General features: G+C 42.8%; 1 protein-coding gene across 1 annotated transcript in view; it reads left to right on the plus strand.

Moving 5' to 3' along the window:
- LOC310772562 (uncharacterized protein) overlaps window positions 1-26,521 on the plus strand; it is a gene marked incomplete at both ends in the record, with an annotated part of 30,878 nt that extends 4,357 nt beyond the window's left edge. Inside the window, 7 exons of the mRNA XM_083664657.1 lie at window positions 1,852-1,968; window positions 2,092-2,160; window positions 6,879-6,971; window positions 7,643-7,683; window positions 17,191-17,296; window positions 21,296-21,367; window positions 26,477-26,521. Coding sequence (XP_083520783.1) covers window positions 1,852-1,968; window positions 2,092-2,160; window positions 6,879-6,971; window positions 7,643-7,683; window positions 17,191-17,296; window positions 21,296-21,367; window positions 26,477-26,521 — 543 coding nt within the window. The remainder of the gene's footprint in view (window positions 1-1,851; window positions 1,969-2,091; window positions 2,161-6,878; window positions 6,972-7,642; window positions 7,684-17,190; window positions 17,297-21,295; window positions 21,368-26,476) is intronic.
- Window positions 26,522-27,395: the final 874 nt, after the last annotated feature.

A 27,395-nucleotide genomic window follows, 5' to 3' on the forward strand; every position in this document is an offset into this window, starting at 1 on the left:
GAGACTCTATTGTATCATCAGCAAAAAAAAGTTTATTGATATCATTTTCCGTTCTTTAGTTATCAGCCGGAGAAGCTAGGTTGTTTTCAGCAAAAACAGACGTTTCAAACTAGAAGCTGAGATAATCAGCCTTTTGTGAAATGAAGCATTTCAAGCACATCACTGACTCTGAAGCGAGGTGGATTCTGATTCCGGAAGTGAAGACAGAGGAAAGGGAGGAGCAGTGAAGCGGAAGCTGCCCCCTGCTAAGGTAACTGTAGTCTTTTAATTTCAGACAGTGTTTAACAGCCATCCACTGACAAGGATATCTCTTAACTCATTGAGTGCCAGCCACTTTTGGAAAACGGATGCTCCCAGTGCCAGCCCTTTCAGAGCGTTTTCAGTGATTTCTCGAGGCCCACAGAATATTGTGTGATATTACTATGTAAACACCGAACACGCCCAAAGAACGATGAGACTCTATTGTATCATCAGCAAAAAAAAGTTTATTGATATCATTTTCCGTTCTTTAGTTATCAGCCGGAGAAGCTAGGTTGTTTTCAGCAAAAACAGACGTTTCAAACTAGAAGCTGAGATAATCAGCCTTTTGTGAAATGAAGCATTTCAAGCACATCACTGACTCTGAAGCTAATATTTTCTGATGTAGTGACACCTCAAAAATAATTTCCTTCAATAAAACAGCGAAAACAAAGGAATTTCTGTTTGGCAAAATAATATTTTTTAGCTGCAACCAGCAGCGCTGGTGCGTGCGCAGACCCTACACCTTCTTGCTGGTCTTGCTTTACTGCTGGTGGGCATCAGATATTCTAGCTTGTGTTTGTAAATCTGTCCATCGAGCCTCCTGCTGTCTGGGTCGGTGTTGTATGGTGCCCTGCGTGCCCCACCCCCCTCAACTGCACACTCCTCCGTGGGAGTGTCTCTGGTGGCTCTCTGCTGCGTTTTCTCTGCACTGAAAAGTGCGCTACGCCCAGCTTTTTCACAGCGTTCCGCCGTTTTTGTCGCCGGCTCCCAGCTGAGAATAATGTAACTTTTCAGAAAGACGCTGGTGTCGGCAACTAATCATGTGGATGGGCTATCGCAGCGGAGACGGAGGGGCTCAATTGTGGCAGCAGATTGGCTGCTGTTCACAGGCACAGCTAACGTTATGCTTCATGCATATCGATGCATACCGATGCGGTTTCCGTTTCCCCATGACTTCTTCTCTGTTTTTTCCTCACCTTTCTCTAATCTGGAGAGCACTGTCGCCACCTAATGGGTCCGTAAAATAGCTTTTGCACATTCGACATCCCCCATACTTTCACAGGAGATGCATCAGGCTTTGATCCACGTCCCACCGTCAAAAAACGCAATTGACGACTTTAGTCGTCATTGGCACCCTACGTTACTATTTGAATTGACGACGATAGTCGTCATTGGCACTCAATGAGTTAAGATCACTTTATGTTTTGTGACTGAATACTTTGCTAAACAGAAAATCTGAAATATAATTTAGCAGTAATACACAAGAGGGAATTCTTTAGCGTAATTATGGGTACAACAGGGCACAAAATATACGGTACACACAATAAGCACAAAATATAGCTGAGTACCATCAGCAAAACTGAAGTTCACATAATAGTAATAATAACCCATAATTGCTTGATAGAGATGATGACAGTAGTTGGCATAGAAACCAAAAAGCATCAAGAGCTGTACTTAATAGGAATGATCAACATGGCTGGACTCATTAGATTGCTGACTGAAACAACCTGTTGTATAATGAATCCTACTCCATTTTGTACAGATTGCATGATGCAAAATAACTATGTTGGTGCAGTTGACAATGTGTCATTTAATCAAATCCCATTTTAGCGGGCCCCTCCCCCCAAAAAGGCCCAGGCCTCATCCAGTGACAGAGATGGAGAGGAGAGCGGATCTGAACCAGAACCCTCCCCTTCAGAGTCTGAGTCTGACAAGAGCAGTGACCAGGTCCACACACACACACACACACACACACACACACACACAGGCACAATGGGGGCTTTGAAACTAAGCAGACCACAAATTAATATCATCTTGTGTGTTGTTTTTTGTTGTTGTTTTCCCCAATAGGACTTCATACCATGGAAGGAATCTGTTGGAAAGCGTCCGAAGAAAGCAGTAGGCAGGGGGAAGAAGAAGGTGAATGATTAGGGTCAATCATCATGAGTTTTGAAGCGTAAATGCGAGCCCTAGAAGTAAAAAGCTCATGCTAAGCTAATCCAGAACTACACACAGTGTCGCATAGGCTTCCCCGTCACGTCACCACTCAACCTGGAGTGTTGTACATGTGTGTGCTGCTGTGCACTGATTACCCCGGGCTGAAGCAGGTGAGGGAAAGAGAATTTCCGTGTTCGTTCTTTAAAGTGATGACGTTATTGACGTATAATATCCCTGTCGACTCAACAGTGTAGTCTCATTTAGCCGTTTGCTAGCTAGCCGCCCTCTTAACGGCACGTAAAAGCTTAAAAACTCATAAAAGTGGTCCTCATGTGAAGATTATCCTGCTGAACACTGGTTTGATTAATCTTGCGTTGCCCAGAGACCTTATTTGAAGCATCGCGCCAAAAACCCATTCAAAAATCCCATAGGGGAAAACAGTGAAGAACCCGGAAGTGTTAAGGTCCTTACACACCGAGCACGTTTTTTTCGTGCGATTAATTCGCACGTCAATAATATTTTCCGAACCTATATCAGTCAATGCAACCGTGCATACCAACGGCGAAGTTTCGCCCAGCGTTATTGCGGTGTTTATCTTTTCGAACCACGGTCGATTTTTCAGAAATTCGCTTCCGACGTGTTCACATCTGTGGCTGTGATTGACAGGTGAGTCAAAACTCGCATCGCAATTTCATGCCGTATATTCGCATCGCTCTTGGTGTGTAAGGACCTTTAGCATCGATGTTTTCCGGACTCATTTCTGGGGCTCTCTATTTAGCTTTTGCGCTCGTTTAACGCCGCGCGCAATGCAAGTTGGGGGCGGGCACAAGCGCATGCCTGTTATAATTGTACTGGGCATAGGCCAAAGCAGGCGTTTCAGTGCTAAAATGTGGGGATAGCATGCAATTACTTTGCGGTAAGAGCTTTGAAAAGCACCTCTTAGCTGCACTCTTAGGTGCTAAAACACTCGCTGCGCTTGATAGCACCATAATCTCCGCGCTGTGCAGTGCAGAAACGTCATTGCGCACGGACGTGCCACCTCACCCCAGGCCATCAAATTCTGCTGCTAAAATTGGGTAACCAACAGATTATTCGGTGAGGCAATCAACTATAATTACTGAGAAACCTATCACATCGCAAGGAGGGGTTATGGTAATTGAATTGAGAAAACGTGTACATTGTAACCTACGGTACTTGCATTAGGCTATTCACCTACTGCTATCCCATAACCCGGAGGGTCGTTGGGACCACAGCCAATCTGTCACTCACAACCTCTCTCCACCTCTCTCTGTCCTCGGCACGAGTTGTTAGGAGACTGTTTTAATTAAGTCCACTGTAAATCCTCCAATCTTTTCTTTTGTCTCAGCCGTTTACCCGCTGCAAACACGTTTCTATTGTCCTACCCCAGTCAACAAAATAACCCGAATTGCATCAGAACTCAGATGTTTTTAACAGGTATATGATGTGATGGTGTCGTTATGAGATAGGGATAATATATACAGTCAATAGGCCTACACCTATCCAAATTACGCATGGGCAGAATTACAGCATGCCTCACGCAAACTGTACAGGGAGTGCAAGACGGGAATCTGGTTTGAATGTAACGCCCAGGCCACAAGAAATCTGTTGGAAAGCGTCCGAAGAAAGCAGTAGGCAGGGGGAAGAAGAAGGTGAATGATTATGTAACACTAGTGTCGGTTCAGAATGAGCACACCTCTCTAATTCAGTTAAGAGAGAGTAGATCACCTTTATCTATGGACCGGGGTCACAGAAGCTCTAGGTCGCTCTGGGAGAAATGGGCACCAAGCAGCACACAGAACACGACACAGACTCAGCAGGTACGTTTTAAAGATAACACAACATTTATTTACTTGTATTTCAGTTACTTCTTATTCTTTCTTTCTTCAAGTATATGCCATTTCAACAATAATAATCAAACACAATTCTTTTTTCCACTAAACTATTTCTCTTCCTTTCAGGTTTTGCATTCAACGACGGTGGGTCGACGACAGATGTTCACACATCAGGTAAGTAACTGTTTCTTTTATTCCTTATTTTATAAGAAACTATTTTGTTATTAGTCAGGCACTCATTAATTTTTGTTAATTCCTATGTTGATTTATTATAGTTCCATATAAATCCTATTTTAAAGTGCTTCTGACTCAACAGAGATACAGTCGCCGGTTATTATTATTTCGATTGGATTCGACCTTCAACCTCAAAAAACAACCGTTCCTTCAATAGAACTCAATTACCCAGAAACAAAGACAATAGAACAAGTTCCCTTCAGGAATCCTATAGTATTGCTCTGGTTGCATTACTGTGTATTTCAGCAAGACACAGCTGTATATAAAAATAGAAAATATAGTTTAACACTGCTAAGGTTCAGGTTCTATTAAAGTACTTAGAAAACAAATCAATAACTCACGTTCAAATCAGGTGAGCACTATCAAATGCACACAGAGCAATACTCACAATGGACCATAGAAATAAATCACAATTATTATAAACAATTATCTAGATTCAGAACAAAAACAAAAAACATTCTACATGTGCTCTGTTCTCTAGTTCGGATCCACGAGATCAGTTCGACTCGGACAGTTATCCTTTGAATGGAAAAGTGCAAGGGGGATATTGTCTTCCCACTGTGATGGAAGCTCCGTGGGTTTGAATGTGTGGGGCAATGGATACGATTGTCCTACCACTGTGTTAGAAACTCCATGAAATCCGTGGGGCAATAGATACGATTGTCCTACCACTTAGTTGACAATGGATAATTCGAGCATCTCTCCTTTCTCTCGATCCGGTTCAGGGCTTAGGCTCGCCACCCCAAGAACCAGCTGCACCTCTCTCCACGGGAAGCAAGCCGGGCTGGGGAATCCGGGGTCTGGTGGATTCAGACGCTGACAACAAGGACGGACAGGAAACGGGAACAAGAAGGACCTGGCCTTGTACCCACAAAACCAAGAAAAGTGTCAATTAACGGATCAAATAAATGTTTTCTCTCCTGTGTGGACTCTAATGTGCAATGTGTAACCATTAAGCCAAATAAAACGTTCATCAAACAAACAAATAAAATTGTCATCACTCCTTTAACCATCTGTCATGTCATTTTCTCTTTTCTTTTCCATTCAGCATCAAAATACATTTTAGATAGCAATTACATGAAACATAGTATTACAGTATGGCTAACAGAATATACAAAGTGACATCAGTTCAAGTGCATTCATTTCAGTAACTCAATTTCCTTGACCTAAAAGCTACAGTATACTGTATCACCACTGGTGTGCATTAAACACACTGCAACAGCTAATGATAAGCTTAACACTAGCAGGCTTTACACTGCAGAAATAAACACTGATTGAGGTAATCAAAAGAATAACGCTACATGCGATGCGTCATGGCTGCTCTACGCATCCATTAAAACCACCGGGTGACTCACCCATGTTAGCAGAGGGTTTGCACGTTCAGCACGTTAATGTGCTAGCCACGGTAGCGTGGTGGATGCTAATCCGTGTTGCTAATGTTTGTAGCACTATTGCATCGAGTCAGCATGTTTTCAGTCTGCTAGCTTCATATTATCATTACAGCAAGCTGTCATAGCACTTTTTCATGTCGGGAGGAAACTCACCAAGAATCTGCTTTCGGCAAATGGCAGCGTGATGGTCACTACCACAGGTCGCTATTTAGCAGCAATGAATCTGGTCGGGGACAATAATTTTCTTTACTGACGGTTTCAGAGAGATAACAGTTAATTATCGGTAAGCACACATATATTTTACTTACACGTGTCTCTGTGTTCTATGTCTCAACACGTATTTCTGTTCTCCGGTGTCAACACGTCTTGTCTGATATTCGTTCAGGTAGGAAAAAGGAAGCGCTAGGTATTTTCACCGTCACTTCAGCTAGACTGGCGGATGCTGCGTAGCATCTGATGTACTTTCAAAATAAGAGTCCTCCCATTATATTCACTGTTTATATTATGTTATATTCACAGTATAATTTATTATATTAAGACACATTAAACGGTTCTGGTAACCTGGGTTACAATTAGGGTCAATCATCATGAGTTTTGAAGCGTAAATGCGAGCCCTAGAAGTAAAAAGCTCATGCTAAGATAATCCAGAACTACACACAGTGTCGCATAGGCTTCCCCAGGCTGCTGGTATAAGCTCTGCCATTGGTGGCGTCCATTTCAGTCGCCAGCGAAAGAAAATCCCTTCCTGCTCCCTGCAAGCTCTGTCATTGGCTCCAACCCGCTCTGACTGATCGGCACAACCATATATGGATTTCCTTTCCGCTCCCTCTGTGACGAATCTGTCGATCTCAAATGGCAGCGCCGCTGTGAAACCGCGTCAACAATGCTAGCTCGTTGCTATACGCTGAAAACGATTGGATCCACCTTTGTAGGGAGAGCGTCTGGTAAGCGAGACTAGGTTAAATCAAACAAAGCATTCTCCCCCCATTATTCCAGAGTGGAGATCTACGCTGCCAGACTCAGTCTCCCGGAAGGGAGGGAAGTCTGGCAAGCAAGACTAACAGTGCACTGAGCCACTATACCATCCTAAATGGTTACTCCATATAAAAAGCATTTAATAAAAAGCCAGACTATTGAAAATGTATTGTGAAATGTATATCTATACACATAAAAGAAAAGTAAGTTTTCTTAGTTATGAATCTTCTGTGTTTGTTTACTACAGGATATACGTGTAGTACTGTCTCAATATGAACTGGAGCGACTGGAGAACATCAGGCAGAACCAAGCCTTTCTGTCTTCCATCAACCTTTTGCAGGTAGGTAGTCGTGGAGCATGGGATGACCACACACACACACCTACACACATCCAGAGCACTTTGGTTTGTGCAACCATTTACCTTGACTTGCACAGTGCAAGTAGAGATGTAACGGTATGAACATTTCACATCACGATTATCGTGAGCAAAATTATCACGGTTATCCTATTATCACGGTATTCGTAAAAAATTGCTGAAAATGTTCAAAAAGTACTGAGAGACTCGGTGAAATCATTTTACAACGTTTTATATTGAAAACTCAGATCCAAAAAGGATTGATACACTCACTGAAATCAGTTCTCCAAGGCTGCACATTTGCATCTGGGAGACTGTTGCCAACTTTGATTGATGATGGACAGTATTTACCATGTTTTTCAAAGCACTGTAATCACGGTACCGCGGTTTTAATAATAATGACATTTTTAAACTGTCCAGTTATCATAAGGAATTTTATCACGGTTATCATTAAAACCGGTTATCGTTACATCCCTAAGTGCAAGTCAATGGTTTAATCCCCACATTTTTAATCAAAAATTTAATTAACGAGGACAATGCCATCCACCTCCTCATCCTCCTTCAAGACGCCCCTTACTAGTAGTGACCAAGTAAGTATCTTGCAGTCCATGAATAGATATAACGGGGGGGTAATAATTGCTTTTCTCTGTCAAAAGGCACGTGAGGATCTGAAGCAGTCACAGCGGCGTCCCATGAGGTAAAACTGATGAACGACTGACTACTGATGAGAACGTTTGATTGAATTCAGCAACGGTTTTCTGAAATAGTGCAGGGGATTCCTGGCACGACTGGGAACTGCAGTGTGACTGAACAGGTTATGAATTTATCTGGGACCATTGGCCATACACACAGTCATAGTTGCCTTGCACACACAACGCCAGCCTACTCATGCACAGGTCATGGCATCACTAAGCAAGAAGCAAAATGTGTAGGAGTTCAAATTGTGTCTGTGTCTGAAAGCTTGCACTGCATGCTGCCTACTAAATAATATGAAATGTGAACACAAAAACATAGCCATCATATAGTGTAGTATGGTTTGTCCATAGGGCTGGGCGATAATTCACTATGATCATTTATCGTCTTTCAGTGGAATCATATTGTGATGATATATGGTGATTTTGGGATATTGTGACAATTCTGTCTTGATGATGACAAGCAAATTTTACTCACTTTACTCAACAAAATGATGATTTCTTTAATGAATATTTTTTAAATATTTCAAATTTTCCAGAGCCCGACCCATATGTCGGTTGGCCAATATTAACAGCCGATATTGGCCTATCACACACATATCCGTATCGGCCGGCATATATGTTGTGCTATATGGCAGGAATTGTTTATTTCTCTTCAACTGGATTTAACTAATCTTTGCATACATGAGCCATAGAGATGCAAATATTATTATATAAAAAAAAATGCTTTTGACATGCATTATGTGACGTCTGTCTTTAGGCCTACTCAACAAGTTAACTCATTCATGGCCAGTTTAGGACTGCCAATATTTAGCTCAGGCCAAAGATTTTCATAATTGTTGGTCATCTTTCAAGACCCACAGTAAATTATCTATTAGCACCAAAGTGATTTGCAATACCTCAAAATGAAGATGTACGTCTCTGGGTTCACCAGAAAGAAAAAAGTGAGCTTTTAGCATGTTCTGTACTCTACTTATAGCCATTTATATACACCCTGTTTTCACCAAAAAGGTCTCTCTGAGAAGAGAAATTGGAGAAAAAGGCATTTTTGTAAAGGACACAATCTCAGGCAGAACTCGCTCTCAATTCTTTTATTTTGAACTGTATTGACATCAGACATGTAAATATTATTCGTTATGACACAAATGACAAAAAACAAGGCCAGGTCGAAACCTGGCATAGCCCCGGTGCATGGTATCGTCACGCATTTTTTCCAAAGGTGGGTTGTATCATTTTAGATAGTTATTGTCATGCTAATGCCTGTGCAAGTGGTCATTTTTCTGATCAGTTTGTTTTTAAGTACTTATTTGACATATAAAAAGGGATGATTGACAGCTGTGGCAGCCAGTCTCAAGCCGTCATCTACAGGCTACAGGCTCTTCACCTTATAGATCTGTTTTAGATCTGTTTGGGACTAAAGCACCTGGGGGTTTTCATCTTTTAAAGTAAAGATGTTTAAAAAACTATTGCTTGTTACATTTTCAGTGCTGTACCTTTTCTCTGTAAGAATTGTATTGAGCTTGAAATTAACGATATGATACATTATATTATATGAGCTATGAACGTGAACACAACACCATTTATATTATTGCATGTTTTTGTAGATTGTGTACATTGTGTAGATTACAATTATTATGCTTATTATTATTATTACTATGCTAAGGAAGGTAGGTGAAATCGCTGTCCGTTCTGAAGAGCTATTCAGTTGGTTCATGAAATCGCTGGGCTGCGTGCCCTCCAGTGTTGCTCAGAAAATAATGTGTTTTATTAGTTACTCCAGCTACGTTATCGTTTATTTTAATACACAATGGTTTTAATGGAAGCAGACTAGCATTAACCGCTTGTCTGTTTTGCCGGTTTTTGTCGGCTTCATATTACTCTAACCTAACAACCGATAACGATAGCTGGAATAACACAATAATAGACACATATTTTCAGAACTTACCAGGTTTTCCAACTACCTGCATATGCCAGGAAATGTGTTTTATAATGTTAACTCCCGGGTCTAACCATAACATGGGGCCTACACAAGTGTACACAACAACCAGCCAATAGCTAATCGCTAACGCGTTAGCGTTAGCTTACAGACACTGGAGGTTTTATTTTTGGTATTAAAGCAATAAACGTTTTTATATAGATATCTCAGGGAAGTGCTTTGACTGTGGGGATGTTCGTTCAATCTTCACAAGCTCCTCTCTTAGCTGTTGTAAGGATATACAGAGAAGATACCAGGCAGGCTGGCTAACATTGTGTAAAACAGAAGGAACACACTGCTTTATCTGTCTACCAGACTGTATATCGATGGACCGCGTTAGCTAGCTAATTAGCCATGTTAGCTGCCTCAGTAGGTAACGTTAGCCTATAGAGAGTATTTATCTGACGTTTATGTTAGCTACTCCTCAAACCTGCGGGTGGAAATGGTTTATGCGATGCGATGTATGTTGAAGCAAGACAACGTTTTAATGTACCTTGAATTTGACAAATTACGACGGGTCGTGCTCACGCAGATCTAAGCCCTGGCCATCCTAGGCTCAACGCGAGACTCATCAGTCATTCGGATGAGTCTTGCGTTGAGGCTATGGCCATCTGTATTTTTACAAACGCCGAAATATTCCCATACAGCCGACGTTTTTAGATGGGGGAAAGTTCAGGGGGGTCCTTGCGTTCTCCTGCTTTATCACACACATGATTGTAAACACACAGGCATACAGCTCCTCACAGCTCCTCTCTACTGTGCGTCTGGCATGCAGCAAGGGGGAGGGGCCGCGTAAGCTGCATTCTGCAAAGCGACCTGGGCACGTTGTTTTGGGGAAACAGCTGATACCGTGAGGAAGGTATGACGGCAAATCTTAGTGGGGCAGCGGCGCCCTCTAGTGGCCGGCCGCCATTTAGTCGGCTGAAAAGGTGCATAATTAGTCTTGGCGACATGCGGGAACATAAGGCCCCTGGTGCATTACCAAGCACCGGGGCCAAAAATATATATATATATATACATGAAGTGCTTTTTTTACATTCAACAATACAGTTTACTCAGTGTGAGTGAGTGTGAATGTGTGTGTGTGCGCGGGGCCCATGTGTGTCTCTTTACATTACATTACATTTCGTCATTCATCCCTCGGCTTTCCACTCGACAAGCTTTGTTCGTTACGTTACGTTACGTTGTATCCGGGTCTGAGTACTGCTGGCGTCTGTTGCTGTGACTGCCGCTTCTGCCCGTGTCCTTACTTTTCGTTATTGTTAGCTGTTCGTGTGTTTATTTTGTTTTGTTCTGGTCCACCCGTCCTCGTCCGTGTCTCTCTGTCCTACCCTCCCTGCTGTTTGATCATTCCCGTTTTCCCCTCGGCTGATCAACACGTCCTCACCACCCTCTGGATTACCCGTCAAACTGATCGATCATTTCCTCATTCCTCCGCTGATCAACACATCTCTGGATTACCTTCTCCCGTTGGATTTATCATTCCCTCTCACTGCCTGGACTCCTTCTGCTTCGCCCCTCCATGACCGACCCGTTGCGTGCCATTTCCTATCGCTGCCCAGCCGTGCTACGCTGCGTGACCCACGGCCTGGGAGGCAGTCACCACTACCTCGCCATTTCGTGGGCTCCCGCCACCTCCGCTAGCCATCTCTGCAGGTGAGTGATTGCCACCCCGCTTTCCCTCACTGCTGCTGGAGCTGGTCTGTCACCATGGCACGGCTGGGCTGCCCCGCCGCACGGGCTCGTTGTTGTGTGACGTCAGACAACTGATTCCCAGCCTAGTGGGGGAAGATTGAAACGCCGAGGGGCGTTTCAATGGCGTTTCTCTACTCTGCAACAAGGAAGCGTTTCTCCGTTTTCTGTTCTTTCCTCCTCCTCCATTTCAAAACAACAGCCGCGGTAGTTGTTTGATCACGTGTTGTCGGCTTGCCTTTGAGGCCAGGGACCTGATACCATGTCACAGGCTGTGGAAGTCTTTGAACTACTCTAAGCACGAATAAAAACAAAAACACGTCAAACACGTATTTGGCTGGGAGGCAAACTCCTGATAAGACGTTAAAGACGTATATGGCCAGGAATGAGTTAATCAACCAGCCAAACTTCCTGCATTAGCTGTCATTGTGCTTGTAGAGATGCTGCATTTCAACATTGTATTATTTACAATGAATACTGTCGTATTTTTGGTGCTAATTTTCCCACCCTGGACTTTTTGCCTGCTTGCTTGGCTTTCTTCTTTCTCGGTATAAGCGGTGAAAGTAAAATTTCACCTTTGTGGTGTTAAATCATTTCAGCAAAAATGAGAAAATAGCACATAGCCTAAATTGACGATTAATCTGTTATCGATCAAATTCTTAACGACAATTAATCGATTGTCAATTAATCATTTACATCCCTAAGCCATATTGTGATATAATGTATAGAGATACCGGGGGAAATCGTTGTGATTATTGTGATAATGATTTCAAAGTGCTCCTCAACCATATCACCCATCCCTATCTGTCCCACATTATTATTACAGAGCGTGCGCTCCTTCCTAGCCTACCGTGCCTCGTCCTCAATTTTGGTATGTAAAACCAAGAACAAACAAAAGGAAATAAGTGGATATAAAAGATTGTGCAGGTAGAGACAGGAAACACCGATGGGCTTATGCGAGGTCTCTTTACCTAAGAAATTAAACCAATATTAACAACAATTTCATCCATTATTTTCCAACCTACACCCTATTTTCATAACTTATTATGTCCAAGTAACTAATCTGAGCATTTTTTCTTAATTGATCCAATATTGACCAAGATGGCTTCAGCTGGAAGCCGCGGTGCGCGCCTGCCTCGGCAGCCCGTGCATGTGCATGTACGTCCACTAAACAAGCTTATTTCTGCAACAGACAGGCTCACATTGTTATGGTAAAAGAGAGAGAAAATTAGCACTTGTATTTAGCATGCAGCAGCGTGTTCACACGAGCTAGAGCTGAGGTCGGAGAGGCATACGTGCACTGCTGCTGCCAGCTGAAGCCATCTTGGTCAATACTGGATCAATGAAAACAAAATCATCAGATTAGTTAGTTACATAAACACAAAAATAGTGCTGCACGATTTGGGGCAAAGGTGCGATATGAGATTATTGTGGACAATATTGCGATTTGTGATATAATAAATAAATGGTATCCAGCGATGTGCCGGTATGGGTTTTTGACGGTATGATAACCTTGGACAAAAATAAAACCATTCACGGTATCACAGACTAAGGAACATAATACAGCATATATATTTTTATGCCTCCGCCGGCGATAGCCAGGCCGGAAGCATTATGGATCCGGGTTGTCCGTACGTACGTCCGTACGATGTTTGTTAACGCGATATCTGAGGAAAGCCTTGACGGAATTTAATCAAACTTGTCTCAAACATCGACTTGGACTCAAGGATGAACTGATTAGATTTTGGTGGTCAAAGGTCAAGGTCGCTGTGACCTCTCAAATGCCATTTTCCAGCTTGTTAACGCGATATCTCACGAATGCCTTGACGGAATTTCATCAAATTTGCCTCAAACATCGACTTCGACTCAAGGATGATCTGATTAGATTTTGGTGGTCAAAGGTCAAGCTCACTGTGACCTCTCGAACGCCATTTTCAAGCTTGTTAACACGATATCTCAGGAATGCCTTGACGGAATTTAATCAAACTTGTCTCAACCATCGACTTGGACTCAAGGATGAACTGATTAGATTTTCGTGGTCAAAGGTCAAGGTCACTGTGACCTCACGAATGCCATTCCCAAGTTCGTTAAAGTGATATCTCAAGAACGGCTTGATGGAATTTCTGCCAATTTGGCTCAAACGTCGACTTGGGCGCAAGAATGAATGGATTACATTTTGGTGATCAAAGGTCAAGGTCACTGTGACCTCTCCAATGCCATTTTCAAGCTTGTTAACGCAATATCTCAGGAATGCCTTGATGGAATTTCATCAAATTTGCCTCAAACATTAACTTGGCCTCAAGGATGAACTGATTACATTTTGGTGGTCAAACTTCAAGGTCACTGTGACCTCACGAACGCCATTCCCAAATTGGTTAATGCAATATCTCAAGAACGGCTTGATAGAATTTCTTCTGATTTGGCTCAAACATCGACTTGGACGCAAGGATGAACTGATTCCATTTTGGTTATCAAAGGTCAAGGTCACTGTGACCTCTCGAATGCCATTTTCAAGCTTGTTAACGCAATATCTCAGGAATGTCTTGATGGAATTTCTTCGAATTTGCCTCAAGCGTCCACTTGGACTCAAGGATGAACTGATTATATTTTGGTGGTCAAAGTTCAAGGTCACTGTGACCTCACACACCCAATTTCCAAGCTCTGTAGCGCAACATCACAGGAGCGCCTTGACGGAATTTCTTCCAATTTGCCTCAAATGGCGATTTGGACTCAAGAATGAACTAATGGCGGAGGCATAAGTCCGCGTTGCGGTCCTTCTAGTTTATAATAAAATCTTTACAAATTATATAGCCATGTCCTCTTCACAACAATCCTGTGATATCGGTCTATGTTTGAGACGTTTGCCTGTCTCAAACATAGAAAAAAAGAAACACAACAGAAAAATATAAATTGCAGCACATGGGTTGCAGGGAGTTCCCCAAGCCCCGGTAGCCGGCAATTTCTCCGCCTACTGGCCTCTGGCCTACCAGTTACTTACACTTAAAAACACTGTCAAAAAAAGACAAGATACAACAAGATACCTGCTGAATAAGTGTCCAAATGTTCTGTCATTCTGGCCAATACTCCACTTCTGTTATAACATTTCAGTCTGGAATATGGAATATCAATGACTGTTCTACATTGAGGTAAAACATGTAAATAATAAACGTGTTGGTTTTGGATTTATTTAGCTTCAAGAGTGCATTGTTGTTCGTGTGACGCTCAACACAGGCTATGGGAATCCCGGGCCACTTACTGATACTTATGCTTAAATTAATCCACTCATATTCTGGTTTATTTCAAGAAAAACATTTTGGCCAGTGGAAATTCTAATTGGCTGGTAACTTCTAGCAGCCATATTGGCAGGTGGTCAAAACTAATTTCAAGCCCTGCAGGGAGAGCAAGTGGTGACATAGGAGTGAGTGAGAAAAGGATCAAATATTGGTGTTTAACACATTGAGTGCCAAGGACGTCTGTGGACGTCCTAAAAAAAAGTAACGAGAAGTGCCAAGGACGTCTGTGGACGTCCCAATATCATAATTCATATTATTCCATAATTCTGCTGTTTAAGGTCGTACCCAGCCAGTGAGCATGAATCCCTTCAAGGGATCACACGGCGCCACCTTAAAAATCTACACGGCAGCTGCGCCACCTTAAAACCTTGGCGCTCAGATCCTTTACTTTGTGCAGGAGAAAGCCGTGATCAAAGAGGAACCGATGCATGCTGCAGCCAGAGCCATATAGATTGCTCTGTCTGCAGCTGACAGTTGGCTGCGATCCGTGCCCACAACTGAGCTCCTCTGCCTCTGTCTATCTGTCTGCATATAGTTTCTCCACACGATTACCCGCCAGAAAGGCAGCACCCGATGCCGAACAGCCAAACCTTTTCCTGCAGTCCCGTTTGGCATTTCCTTGTCGCGCTGGGATCCGCCCGGGAGCCACCGTCAGCCGCCCGGCGCAAAAACGGAGACTCCGAAAATAGACTGTGTGCGTGTGGGGAGGAGTTTGCAGCTCAGGGGGGGAGAGGGGGGGTGGGGCATCAGAAAATATTAGCTCAGTCAGTGAATGTGCTTGAAATTAGACTAGCGTTAGTGTTAGACTAAAATGTGATATTGTAAGTTCTGATATTGTAAGTCGATTTGAATAAAAGCGTCTGCCAAAGGCCGTAATGTAATGTAATGTAATGTCTAATAATAAAAAGAAGCAGGAGAAAAATAATAATAATAATAATCATGAGTGCAAAAAGTATTCATAAAAGTGACTTTATCTTGAAAAGTAAAAAAAGACAGCAGAAAACTCTTGAAAGTGCTCTTCTTTCAGAGGCTGTCATTTCATAATGGAACTGTCTAGAAACAAAATTTCTTCTTTGAAAGAAGCAGGAGTGTCCAATGTTTCATTAGAGTCCAGCCCTGTCCATATAGCCCTAATAGAAAAAATTCTATAGCTGTTTTCAACTGAATGGAAGTGAATCTGGCACAGGCTCCAGACAATTTTACTGAAGCGCTGTGGCACTCAATGTGTTTTAAGACTGAATAATTACATCACAACTGTTAATTTAAAATTAGTTATTCCCCTAAACCTGACTTCAAATGCCCAAAATTTTTCCACGCCATTCGGCCCCCAACGCTTAGCAAAATCTGGGCCTCTGGTGGCGAGGACATTCCTGGGTTACGGCATGACAATATTTGTTCGGCCCCCGGCAACAATCTGGGTTTCTCATGTGGCCCCCCATGAAAAATAATTGCCCACCGCTGATCTAGCCTCTTAAATTGGTTCTCAAAGTGAACCAGATTCATGCATTTTAGTTTAGTTCTTACAGGGCGCATGGCCCCCCGAACCCCCCAAGAGGGTCCAAGCAAGGTCTACCCACCACAATCTCTCCAAATCCTGTGGGAAACATAGTTATTAGTATTTTCTCTCTTCTTAAAAATATACATTGCCTGTTTGTGTTTTGCAATATGGATATTGTTTTATTTATAATTAAATTGAGCATTGGGCCTTTATAAGAATGTTTATTTGTATTATTTCAATTGTCACACTCATGGATACATATTTGAGTTTTGTTTATTAATTGGGAAAAGGACCACTGGAACAAACGCCGCGAACATGATCCGGCTACTTTTTCAATCTGACTGGCTACTCAAAAGTTTGGGGAACTCTCTGAGGTTGTGTAAGATGGCTCAGACTGCAAAGTTAGTTACATGTCTGTCCAGTAATACAATGAGTAATACACACCCAGTTTATTTCTTTACAGATTACAGGTGGCCTAAAATGCCACACTCACGTGACGCAAGACTTTACGTGCAGACCCTGAAGGCGTCATGAGCATACTAGAGGTGCTGCTGCAGCTGCGAGTGTTTTCTCTGCTCTCAGCCCCGGTTGATGTCACTATATTCTTCATCACAGCGGCTCATTAGCTGCTGTACACTTAAACATACCAACTTTCTCACTAATCACACGGCTGTTTACATGCTTTTCTGAGTTGTGTTAGCGATGGTTGCTCATGCTCCCTTGGTAAGATTATGTTAACGTTGCGCATAACATTACTGTATATTTGCGGGAGTGGGAAAAGTCTCCCGCTAGTGTTGATGTCCAGTGTGATGGCAGAGAAACATGTTTATTTGCTGTCTAACGTTAGACGAGGCACACACACTGACACTTTTTTTAAATAATCGCACCCTTTTGGGGTTATGTAATCACATGTGCTGACATCGCGATTGCGATTCGATTAATCGTGCAGCACTACATAAAAATATACAAAATAGGGTCCAGGTTGAAAAATATCAAAATTACCCTTTAAGTGTTGTTCTTGATGTCACTGTAACACTACTTTTCATTGTGGCAGGTCAAAGGCTGCTGTGAGAGAAGTGCTGCCTCCTCGCAAATCCGTACGTCTCCAAAATAAACCGGCAGAGAGAGTGAGGGTGACCAGATCCCAGCCAACCTGCGAGGTAGTCTAAAATTGAGATATATATATATATATATATATATATATACACATCACATCATAATATATATATATAGATATATATATATATATAATGATGTGATTTTGCTTTCTTGATAATGAGAGGAAGGAGTGAACATTGTAAGCAGTGAACATGGTTGAATTTAAAATAAAGTACAATAATAATAATACAACCAACGTGATTTCAATATGGCTCTGGTTTCACATCAGTATTGTTCTATGCCTTGTTCATGTCAACTGCTTTCATATCAGAGCTCTGATGAGTTGGAGGAGGTGGTGTCTAAAAGGCATGTATTGAGGGATGTGTGTAGTTTTTCTTTTCATAGATCTAGCCTCTTAATTTTGCCCTCAGAGTATTTATTTTTTATTTATTTGTTTATTTGGACGGGACAGTGCAAAATTAATGAACACAGAAACCATAGAACAGATAATAAAACCTGGAACATAGTAAGTGTAAAAATTGCCAGATTTAGCACGAGGCTAATTTCCATCCGTTGTCCCCATAAAACAGTGCACCAAATTGGTGCATATGTAAAAAGAAAATTGCAGGGTGGGCATGCCCCCGGACCCCCCTCCCCCGCAATTATAAAATGTCTATCTAACATACAGAAATGAACATTTCTATATTCTCCCGTCTCCATGCTTTGCCCACTGGTTGATTCTCAACTGTCCCAACTCGCAGGCTAGGTAAATACAGTAAGCAAGCAACACATCTGACTAAAGTGTGTAGGCTCCAATAAAACAGGACAGGTTGCTGATATGGGATTGATGGCTTCTGTTCAGATATGAAAGACATGTTTGTGCCTTCCAACCATAGCATTAAGTACTATAGTAGTATAGCTTATACTGAAGTAGAACCATACTGTAACTGTAGTAGCCTAGGCTACATTACTGGTTCATTTGAACAAAACATTAAGAATAAGAGCAGCTTATGAAATTTATAAATGTCCTTTGTAGCAGCAGTGTAGAGACTAAATATCTGCAAATGACATCTCAAAGACAGGATGCTGTTGAGAAATATTTGAGGCTGTCTTCAATTGTGCTAAAACAACATTGGAGAGCTTTGTGCAAAGAAGATACAGGCCCACTGTTGCATTAATATTGGTATCCTATTTTATGGTTAAGTAGCCTATATTTGCATGACATAGAGCAGGGGTTCCCAAACTTTTCCGACCAAGTACCACTACGTACCAAACCAAATTCCCCAGGGACCACTTCCACTACGTAAAATAAAATGACGTATTTTTGTAGTCGGAATGCGGAAGTCCCGGACTTCCGGGTTCTTCACTGTTTCTGCCTATGGGATTTTTGAATGGGCTTTTGGCGCGATGCTTCAAATAAAGTCTGTGGGCAACGCAAGCTTAATCAAACGCGAACCTGTGTTCAGCGAGATAATCTTCACACATGAGGACCACTTTTATGAGTTTTGAAGCGTAAATGCGAGCCCGAGAAGTAAAAAGCTCATGCTAAGCTATTCCAGAACTACACACAGTGTCGCATAGGCTTCCACGTCACATCACCACAGCCAAATTCAACCTGTAGTGTTGTTGTGTGCGCTGCTGTGCACTGATTACCCTTTGCTGAACCAGGTGAGGGAAAGAGAATTTCCGTGTTCGTCCTTTGAAGTGATGATGTTATTGACGTATAATATCCCCGTCGACTCAACAGTGTAGTCTCATTTAGCCGTTTGCTAGCTAGCCGCCCTTTTAACGGCACGTAAAAGCTTAAAAACTCATAAAAGTGGCCCTCATGTGTGAAGATTATCCTGCTGAACACTGGTTCGCGTTTGAATAAGCTTGCGTTAACCACAGACCTCATTTGAAGCATCGCGCCAAAAACCCATTCAAAAATCCGATAGGCAGAAACAGTGAAGAACCCGGAAGTGTTAGCATTAGGGCTGCACGATTTATCGTATTTTCATCGTCATCGCGATATGCAAATGCGCGATTAACACATCGCAAAAGTCCCGTGTTATCGCAAAAAAAAAAAAAAAAATACCGGCTGAATAAGTGTCCAAATGTTCATGTCATTCTGGCCAATACTCCACTTCTGTTATAACATTTCAGTCTGGAATATGGAATATCTTTCAATAATCGTTATGACTAAAAGGCTAAAAGTAATCTCATGTGTAACAAATGACTGTTCTACATTGAAGTAAAAATGTAAATAATTAACTTGTTGGTTTTGGATTTTCTTTAGCTTCAAGAGTGCATTATTGTTCATGACCCTCAACACAGGCTTTGAGAATCCCGTGCCACTTACTGATACGTATGCTTAAATTAACACACTCATATTGCAAAATGAATTTAGGCCCTCACTGTAATACTTCAGAAGTTGAATTTGAAGTTCAGCATTAATACATTTGTCATTTTTTGTCTTAGATTTACCTTTGTGTGTTATTGCAATATAAAACTACATAATTGAGAATCGATTCTAGATTCTGGAATCGAGAATCGTTGGAATCGAGAATCGATTCTGGAATCGGATCGTGACCCCAGGAATCGGAATCGGATCGTGGCTTAGCCGGATCGGAGCACCCCCCCATTAATATATTTTTTTATAGCATTTTTTTATTCATCGCAGGTCATATCGTCATCGCAATATTGAACAGTGTTATCGCACATCGCAGCTTTTCCTCATATCGTGCAGCCCTAGTTAGCATCGATGTTTTCCGGACTCATTTCTGCGGCGCTCTATTGGTATTGGTATTTTTTACTGGGAGTAGCCTACTCACGGCTGCAGTAGTGTCGTTAAGTGAAGTTAACGAGCAGGCCGCTGGGTGCAAGCCCTGTGCTCTCTCTCTCGCGCTCCCTCTCTTTATCTCGCTCTCCCCCTCGCTCTCCCTTTCTATCTGCCTCGGTCTCACGCAAATGTGGGACATCGTCTCAATTTGCGGGACGCGTGAAAAGTGATGAAAATGCGGTGCAGTCCTGCACAAAGCAGGACATCTGGTCACCCTCACCAGCTCATTGGCCTTGTGGTCCGAGTGTCCGCCCTGAGACTGGGAGGTTGTGAGTTCGATCCCCGGCCGAGTCATACCAATAGTTAGAGAATTTTAGCAAAATGCTTGGACCATCTGTGAAAAAATTTACTACCAATAGCTTTCTTCACCAATGTGTTCTTATAGGTGTCTAGAATCACCTCTCAATTAGTGCAAACCCAAATCCTCGTGGAAAATCCTGATGATTATACACTGTGCTTTACATAACAATAACCAATATACCAATATCATATGGTCAGGGAGACATTTTTACTCAAAAATAATGTTTGGAATGGATTCAGCACCCCTGAAAACCCCTAGTTAGACACCCCACAAGTTCATTTTTTTCACCCAAGCCCTCGGGGCACCTTAACTTTGATTGGCTCTCCAGGATTTTCCACGAGGATTTGGGTTTGCACTAATTGAGAGGTGATTCTAGACACCTATAAGAACACATTGGTGAAGAAAGCTATTGGTAGTAAATTCTTTCACAGATGGTCCAAGCATTTTGCTAAAATTCTCTAACTACAAAGACTATAAAAATGGGACCCATTGCCTCCCTGCTTGGCACTCGGCATCAAAGAGTTGGAATTGGGGGATTAGATCGCCATATGATTCCCGCTGCTGCCGCTCACCGCTCCCCCAGGGGATGGGTCAAATGCGGAGAACAAATTTCACACATTGTGTGACAATCAGTGGGACTTTACCTTTACCCTACCTAGGCCTAAACCCATTGTCCTATGAACATGTAAGTGAATGACTGACTGCAATGGCTGGCTTCAATTCCCCATACACAAATAAAAACAATCTCACAAAACTTGAAGGACAGAAATGATAGCGTATACTAATATCATTCACTTCATGAGTGCTGCTCCATTCCCAAGGTTTAGTTTATTGTTTTTCTCTTGTCTTTTGCTCACTTTCTTTCTTTCTGTCTTTCTTCCTTTGTTGCTCTTATTTTGCTGTTTCTCCCTCACATGAATGTCTCGGTTGCCTAAGAAGCTGCCCATGGTTCCAGTGAACATGGAAGAGGGCAGTCGACTGCCTCCACAGCTGCTTGAGCTCTGCTCTGAGGTATGACTTTGCCTTCTACTTTCAGTTGTGCTGAGCTGGTGACTTTTCATCTTTTTTATTTTTCAGATATTATGGGATTCATATGTTTCATGTTCATCACAGCCCTGAAATGTAAGCTCCATGTTCAATGTGCCATCAACCTGGTGGCTCTCTAGATTGTCCTCACATAGACTCAGTTCTCAGTCTCTATATCTGCGTTGGTCAACCAGAGATGGAACTTTCTCTCGGCTTTCCTTGTTAAAACTGGGTGGAAACAATTTGAGAGTAAAAAAAAACTGCATCGCAGAACCAATAGTGCGGCCCTTCGTGCACAAGGGGCGGTGACATGGAGAAGTCGTGTGCTTGTAAACTGATCAAATGGAGTCAAATAATGTAATGTTGCTCGGGACATCCATTTGTACTCCTATGTACATGTTGTGACTCGCGCATTCACCATATTATGAAATAATAATGTGAATAAATATGAGAAATTATTTCGAAGCAAAATACATGGTGGGAAAATGGCACATGGCAACCAAAAATGGTAGTCCCAGATGTACTTTCCCACCACCAGCACATATAAAATAATAGCTGGGGCTAAAACATGAAAATTATCATGTTATATGGTGGAAATTCCACATCCCAATCACCACCAAAACCTAATCAACTGATCCTTGGGCAAAGAACTAATTATCCAGCAAATTTCAGACAAAATTGTTAGGAACCTCTTGAGCAAACATCTCATTGTCATTGTCAAAATCTTGCTAGCAATCAGACAGAGGTGAAAACCTAACCTTCCAACTTTGTTAGTCTGGAGCCGAGTGCACCAGCTGGGCGTACGCCTAGGTGTAACGCTACGTCCGACGTAGAACTCAAAGTTACAACTAACTTAATTTTATGACTAATGCACATGTAGTCTTAAGCCCTGTATGTGTTGCGCCTGGGTGTAACTTTTACGTCTGGTATGGAGCAGGCGTAAAAGTTACACCCAAGGTGTACTGACTGACAGCTGTCTCATCTTGATCTGCGCTGTCGGGACTGACAGCTCTGTGCTGTCAGTGCGGTTCAGTCCTGTGATGCGGGGGAATCTTCTAAGAAAATATCGATTGATATGTGTTGTAAATGGACGTTTTGGGCGCAGGATCTCCGCTTGTCGGCGGGTTTTTAAAAGCTAATGCGTCGGAAGATCTTTCCATTTCCTCCTGACTTCGTCAACTGCCCGCAGTGCGCAGTACGCCATCGCATTCAGTACTGAATGCGATCTTCCATGCATCTTGTTTCTGTTTGTTTGTGTTGGCGCTGTTAAATTTAGCTGTGAGAATGTTTCTATGCTTTGAATACAACTCCATAAGTTTGAGCAGAGTTGGAGCTGTCTCGAGCTCGTCTGAGAGAAGTGTGTTGCTTGGCAACAAGCATGTATTTACGTGGATGCGCACGTCCGCAGCCTAAAGACCGGGCGCAGCTACGACCATGGTAAGTCAGTCTTGGTGCACTCGGTGTAAATTCAAATCACAAAGTCGGGCATAGCTAAGACCGGCGTAACAGTTAAGACCTACTTTTTTATGCCCAGCTGGTGCACTCGGCTCAGGCCGGTTGCACCAACTGGTCTTACGCTAAGTCGGTCATAACTTTATGACCTAACAGCTACGCCGGTTGCACCAACACAGCCTTCTTCTCACTAAGACCGGGCATAAATATTACGCCTATTCCAGAGCAGGCCTAAAGGCCTAAACATGGTCGTCCGTCCGCCTCGAATTGGAGCCGTCTCGCCTTCTGCCGGCGCCAGCTAGCCCTACATGCTCGGACGCCACTACGCCCTCCCTCCCTCCCTCCTGTGGAAGCTCCGTGTGAAAATGGCGGAGATTGTGTGCCAGGCAGTCTGAATGAAATTGAATGTAACGTTCCCAATTCTATGTATTAAATTCTAAAAAACGACCCTCAACATTTGGGAAGGCTAAGCCACACAACTAGTTCGTTATAATCTAACATCATGCTTTGAAATGCGACTTTACGACGATAAGCCAGGTCAACGGCCAATCACAACTCTCCTGCAGCTGACGTCACGCACGTATCGTCGCCGTGAAGTCACATTTTCGAGCAGCCCCCGTCAGCCGACGGCGCCCCCTCCCCGTAGGACGGCGCTCCACCCGCCGTCATACGGGGAGGGCGGGGCGAGGCTCTGACGGACGACCATGTTTAGGCCTTAAGGTGCAGTATAGTGACAGCGCAGCTTGAAAATGGCACGTTGTCTTGTGTATCGTCTCTACAATGAGCGGGCATTTAGACGGGAGAGAGTAATTGGGGACAGAAGCAATCCATTGGACATGTATAATGACGAGGAGCTGATTGAGAGGTTTCAAACTGGCAGATGGGGGGGGGAGAGAAACGATTCAACTTTTACTTTATGCTATGATTAAATAGCACGACATTAACTCATTGAGTGCCAATGACGTCTAAAGACGTCAATTCAAATAGTAACGTAGAGTGCCAATGACGTCTAAAGACGTCAATTGCGTTTTTTGACGGTGGGACGTGGATCAAAGCCTGATGCATCTCCTGTAAAAGTATGGGGGATTTTGAAGGTGTATAAGCTATTTTACGGACCCATTAGGTGGCGACAGTGCTCTCCAGATTAGAGAAAGATCCTCTTCTACTGCCACCCTCATCATCCCCCCATCCAGACTCAAAACCTTTGGTGACCGTGCTTTCTCCCGCGTCGCACCCCGACTTTGGAACTCCCTCCCCCAGACTGTCCGAGACTCTCCCTCACTCCCCACTTTCAAAACCCGACTTAAAACCTATCTGTTCTCCCAAGCTTACAACCTCCCCTACCCCTGACCACCTCTAACAAACCATCACCATCCGCCCCCCCATCCCCCCCCCCTGCCCCTCCCTCCTGTTATCTTCCTCTCCTCTGCTTCTCCATATAACCTGGCCCTGAACCGCCACTGTTACTTGTACCTGTTCCCTGTATCTGTTGCCTGTTACCTGTATCTGTTGCCTGTTTCTGTTGCCTGTCTGTTGTTTCTCTGTTAAGCGACTTTGGGTCTTGAAAAGCGCTATATAAAATAAATGAATTATTATTATTATCATTATTATTAAAAAAGAGTAGAAGAAGCCTGGGGAAACGGAAACCGATGCATGCTGTAACGTTAGCTGTGAACAGCAGCCAATCTGCTCCCACAATTGAGCCCCTCCGTCTCCGCTGCGATAGCCCCTCCACATGATTAGTTGCCAGAAAAGGAGCACCCGACACCAGCGTCTTTCTGAAAAGCCAAATCATTCTCAGCTGGAAGCGCTGGGAGCCGGCACACAAAAACGGCGGAACGCTGTGAAAATAGGCTGGGTGCAGCCAGCGCACTTTGAAACGTGCAGCAGAAAATTCGTGCAGCAGAGAGCCACCAGAGACACTCCCACGGAGGAGTTTGCAGTTGAGGGGGGTGGGGCATGCAGGGCACCATACAACACCGACACAGACAGCAGGCTCGATGGACAGATTGGCAAACACAAGCTGGAAAACCTGATGCCCACCAGCAGTAAATCAAGACCAGCAAGAAGGTGTAGGGTCTGCGCACGCAGGGGCCAGCGCTGCTGGTTGCAGCTAAAAAATATTATTTTGCCATCAAAATTCCTTTGTTTTCGCTGGTTTATTGAAGGAAATTAATTTTGAGGTGTCACTACATCAGAAAATATTAGCTTCAGAGTCAGTGATGTGCTTGAAATGCTTCATTTCACAAAAGGCTCATTATCTCAGCTTCTAGTTTGAAACGTCTGTTTTTGGTGAAACCAACCTATCTTCTACTGCTCATTAGGGCTGTCAATCTCCCTCTATAATCAAATTCGAATTTCAGTGCTTTATACATTTTAATATTCGAATTATATTCGAATATTTTAATTAATTTTTAATTGAATTAAAAAAAAAAAAAAAATTTGGTCTGAGTGAATTGTTGTCTTCTCTTATGTTATGTTCTGATTCTAAATATAGCTGAATCTTTGGGTTTGACCAAGTAAAACTTTTTCTAAGCATTTTACCAAATGTAGATGGAAAAGTGAATGGTGGATGAATATTCAAAATAATATTAGGCTTATCACAAATAGTCCAGCAATGATGTTTATTTAAGAAAACATGTTCCTTGTACAATGTACATACATTCATTGCATTAGAAAATAGGTCAGATAACCAGAGCTTAGTTAATATTCATCAGTGATGTATTGGTGCTGTCTGAAATGCTAAAATAAAATAATTGATAATAAAAAAAGACACAGCCTTTGTTTGAGCTCCTTATCAATAAACAAATAAGTAAACTTTGCCAAAACAACAATGAGCCATGAACAAAAAAAAATCAGTCACGTATTGCACTTAAGAGCTACAGGTTTACATTCAGTATAGCAGCTTCAACAGTCAACTTCAGTTAACAATGAATGAACATACATTTTAAGAGCTACAGGTAGGTTTACATCAGTATAGCAGCTTCAACAGTCAACTTCAGTTAACACTCTTTTCTTCAAGTATGTTGTCAGAACTTGTCACTGTTCTAGTGTTCTAAAAAAAAAAAAAAAAAAATCGTTTTAAAAAAATAATAATAATCGAATTTCGTTCATAATTATTAAATTCGAATAATATTCGAATATCAAAATTCGTTTCAACAGCCCTACTGCTCATAACTAAAGAATGGAAAATGATATCAATAAACTTTTTTTTGCTGATGATACAAGAGAGTCTCATCGTTCTTTGGGCGTGTTCGGTGTTTACATAGTAATATCACACAATATTCTGTGGGTCTTGAGAAATCACTGAAAACGCTCTGAAAGGGCTGGCACTGGGAGCATCCGTTTTCCAGAAGTGGCTGGCAGCCAATGAGTTAATGGTTTGTAAAGTGTAATTTAACCACCTGCCCACTCAGACATACATCGTGAAATGTGGCTTTCACATGGACGCGCATCGCTACGACCGGCGTAGTTAAGACCAGACGTAAGCCCTGTCGGTGCAACAGGCGTAAGTCCACTCTAAAGACTGGTCTTAACTAAGACCAACGTAGGAGTTATGACCAGGCATAGTTAAGACCAGTTGGTGCAACCGGCCCCTGGTCTATTTGGTACATTTTTGAAATTGTGTAATTCTTTTCACAGGACCCCACAAAAGAAGAAAAGATGCAGCCTGATCTGAAAGAGTAAGTTTTCTAAGATTTCTCATGCAAAACAGTTTGATCTTTTGGTCACTGCATTCTTGGTAGAGATAGATTTTTGGTTGGACCGCATCAGCAGGGCCAGCCCTACAAATACGAATGGCTGAATGGTGAAATGACACCATTGGTTGGCCGTGGAGGTGGGACGTGGCACACCCATACACGGTGTAACATAAGGACAGTTGGCTCATGCTCACTGCATCACTGTAACGCCGGGATTGCACTGGTTGCATTGCGTTGCGTTGCAGCTGTTCTCCGGTTTTGCTCCGTGCTCTGTGCTGCGCCAACACTAACCGGCTGCATGCAGAGCACGTCACGGCTCTGCTCCGCCAGACAGCTAGAGTGACGAGACCCACAGGTTATCACGGTAAAATCGAGCGAGACAATTTGTATGTGGGATAAATACAACGACAAACAGGCAGAAGATCATTGTTCCCAACTGGAGGAGCAGAGGAGGGGTGGGCTTGCTTGGTGTTGTCCTTGTAAAAAGGATGTGTTGTGTCATATATTATTTTGTGGTTTTCCACTTCAATTATGAACTTTTCCTCATACATATTTGTCCTCTGGCTTGATATTGAATGCTGTAAACACCTCTGCCCTGTTGATTTCATGCCTGGCTCCGCCCAACTTGCTGCGGCTTTGCTCCGTCATCCGTGAAAAATAGAACCCTTGCGTATCTTTTTCGGAGCTGGGACGGAGTAGACACGCAACGCAGCGGAGTAGGTGGGAGTTGACACAATGATTAGAGTGGAAACGTATCGGCTCCAATGCCGTACCGCAGCGCAGACGGACCGAACACGGACCTAGTGGAATGTAGGCGTAAGCACTGCTAGTTAAACCAGCAGAGTCTGATAGCTACAGCT

The sequence above is a fragment of the Poromitra crassiceps genome (genome assembly GCF_964638095.1).
Source record: "Poromitra crassiceps genome assembly, contig: HAP1_SCAFFOLD_127, whole genome shotgun sequence".
NCBI classification, from domain to species: Eukaryota; Metazoa; Chordata; class Actinopteri; order Beryciformes; family Melamphaidae; genus Poromitra; species Poromitra crassiceps.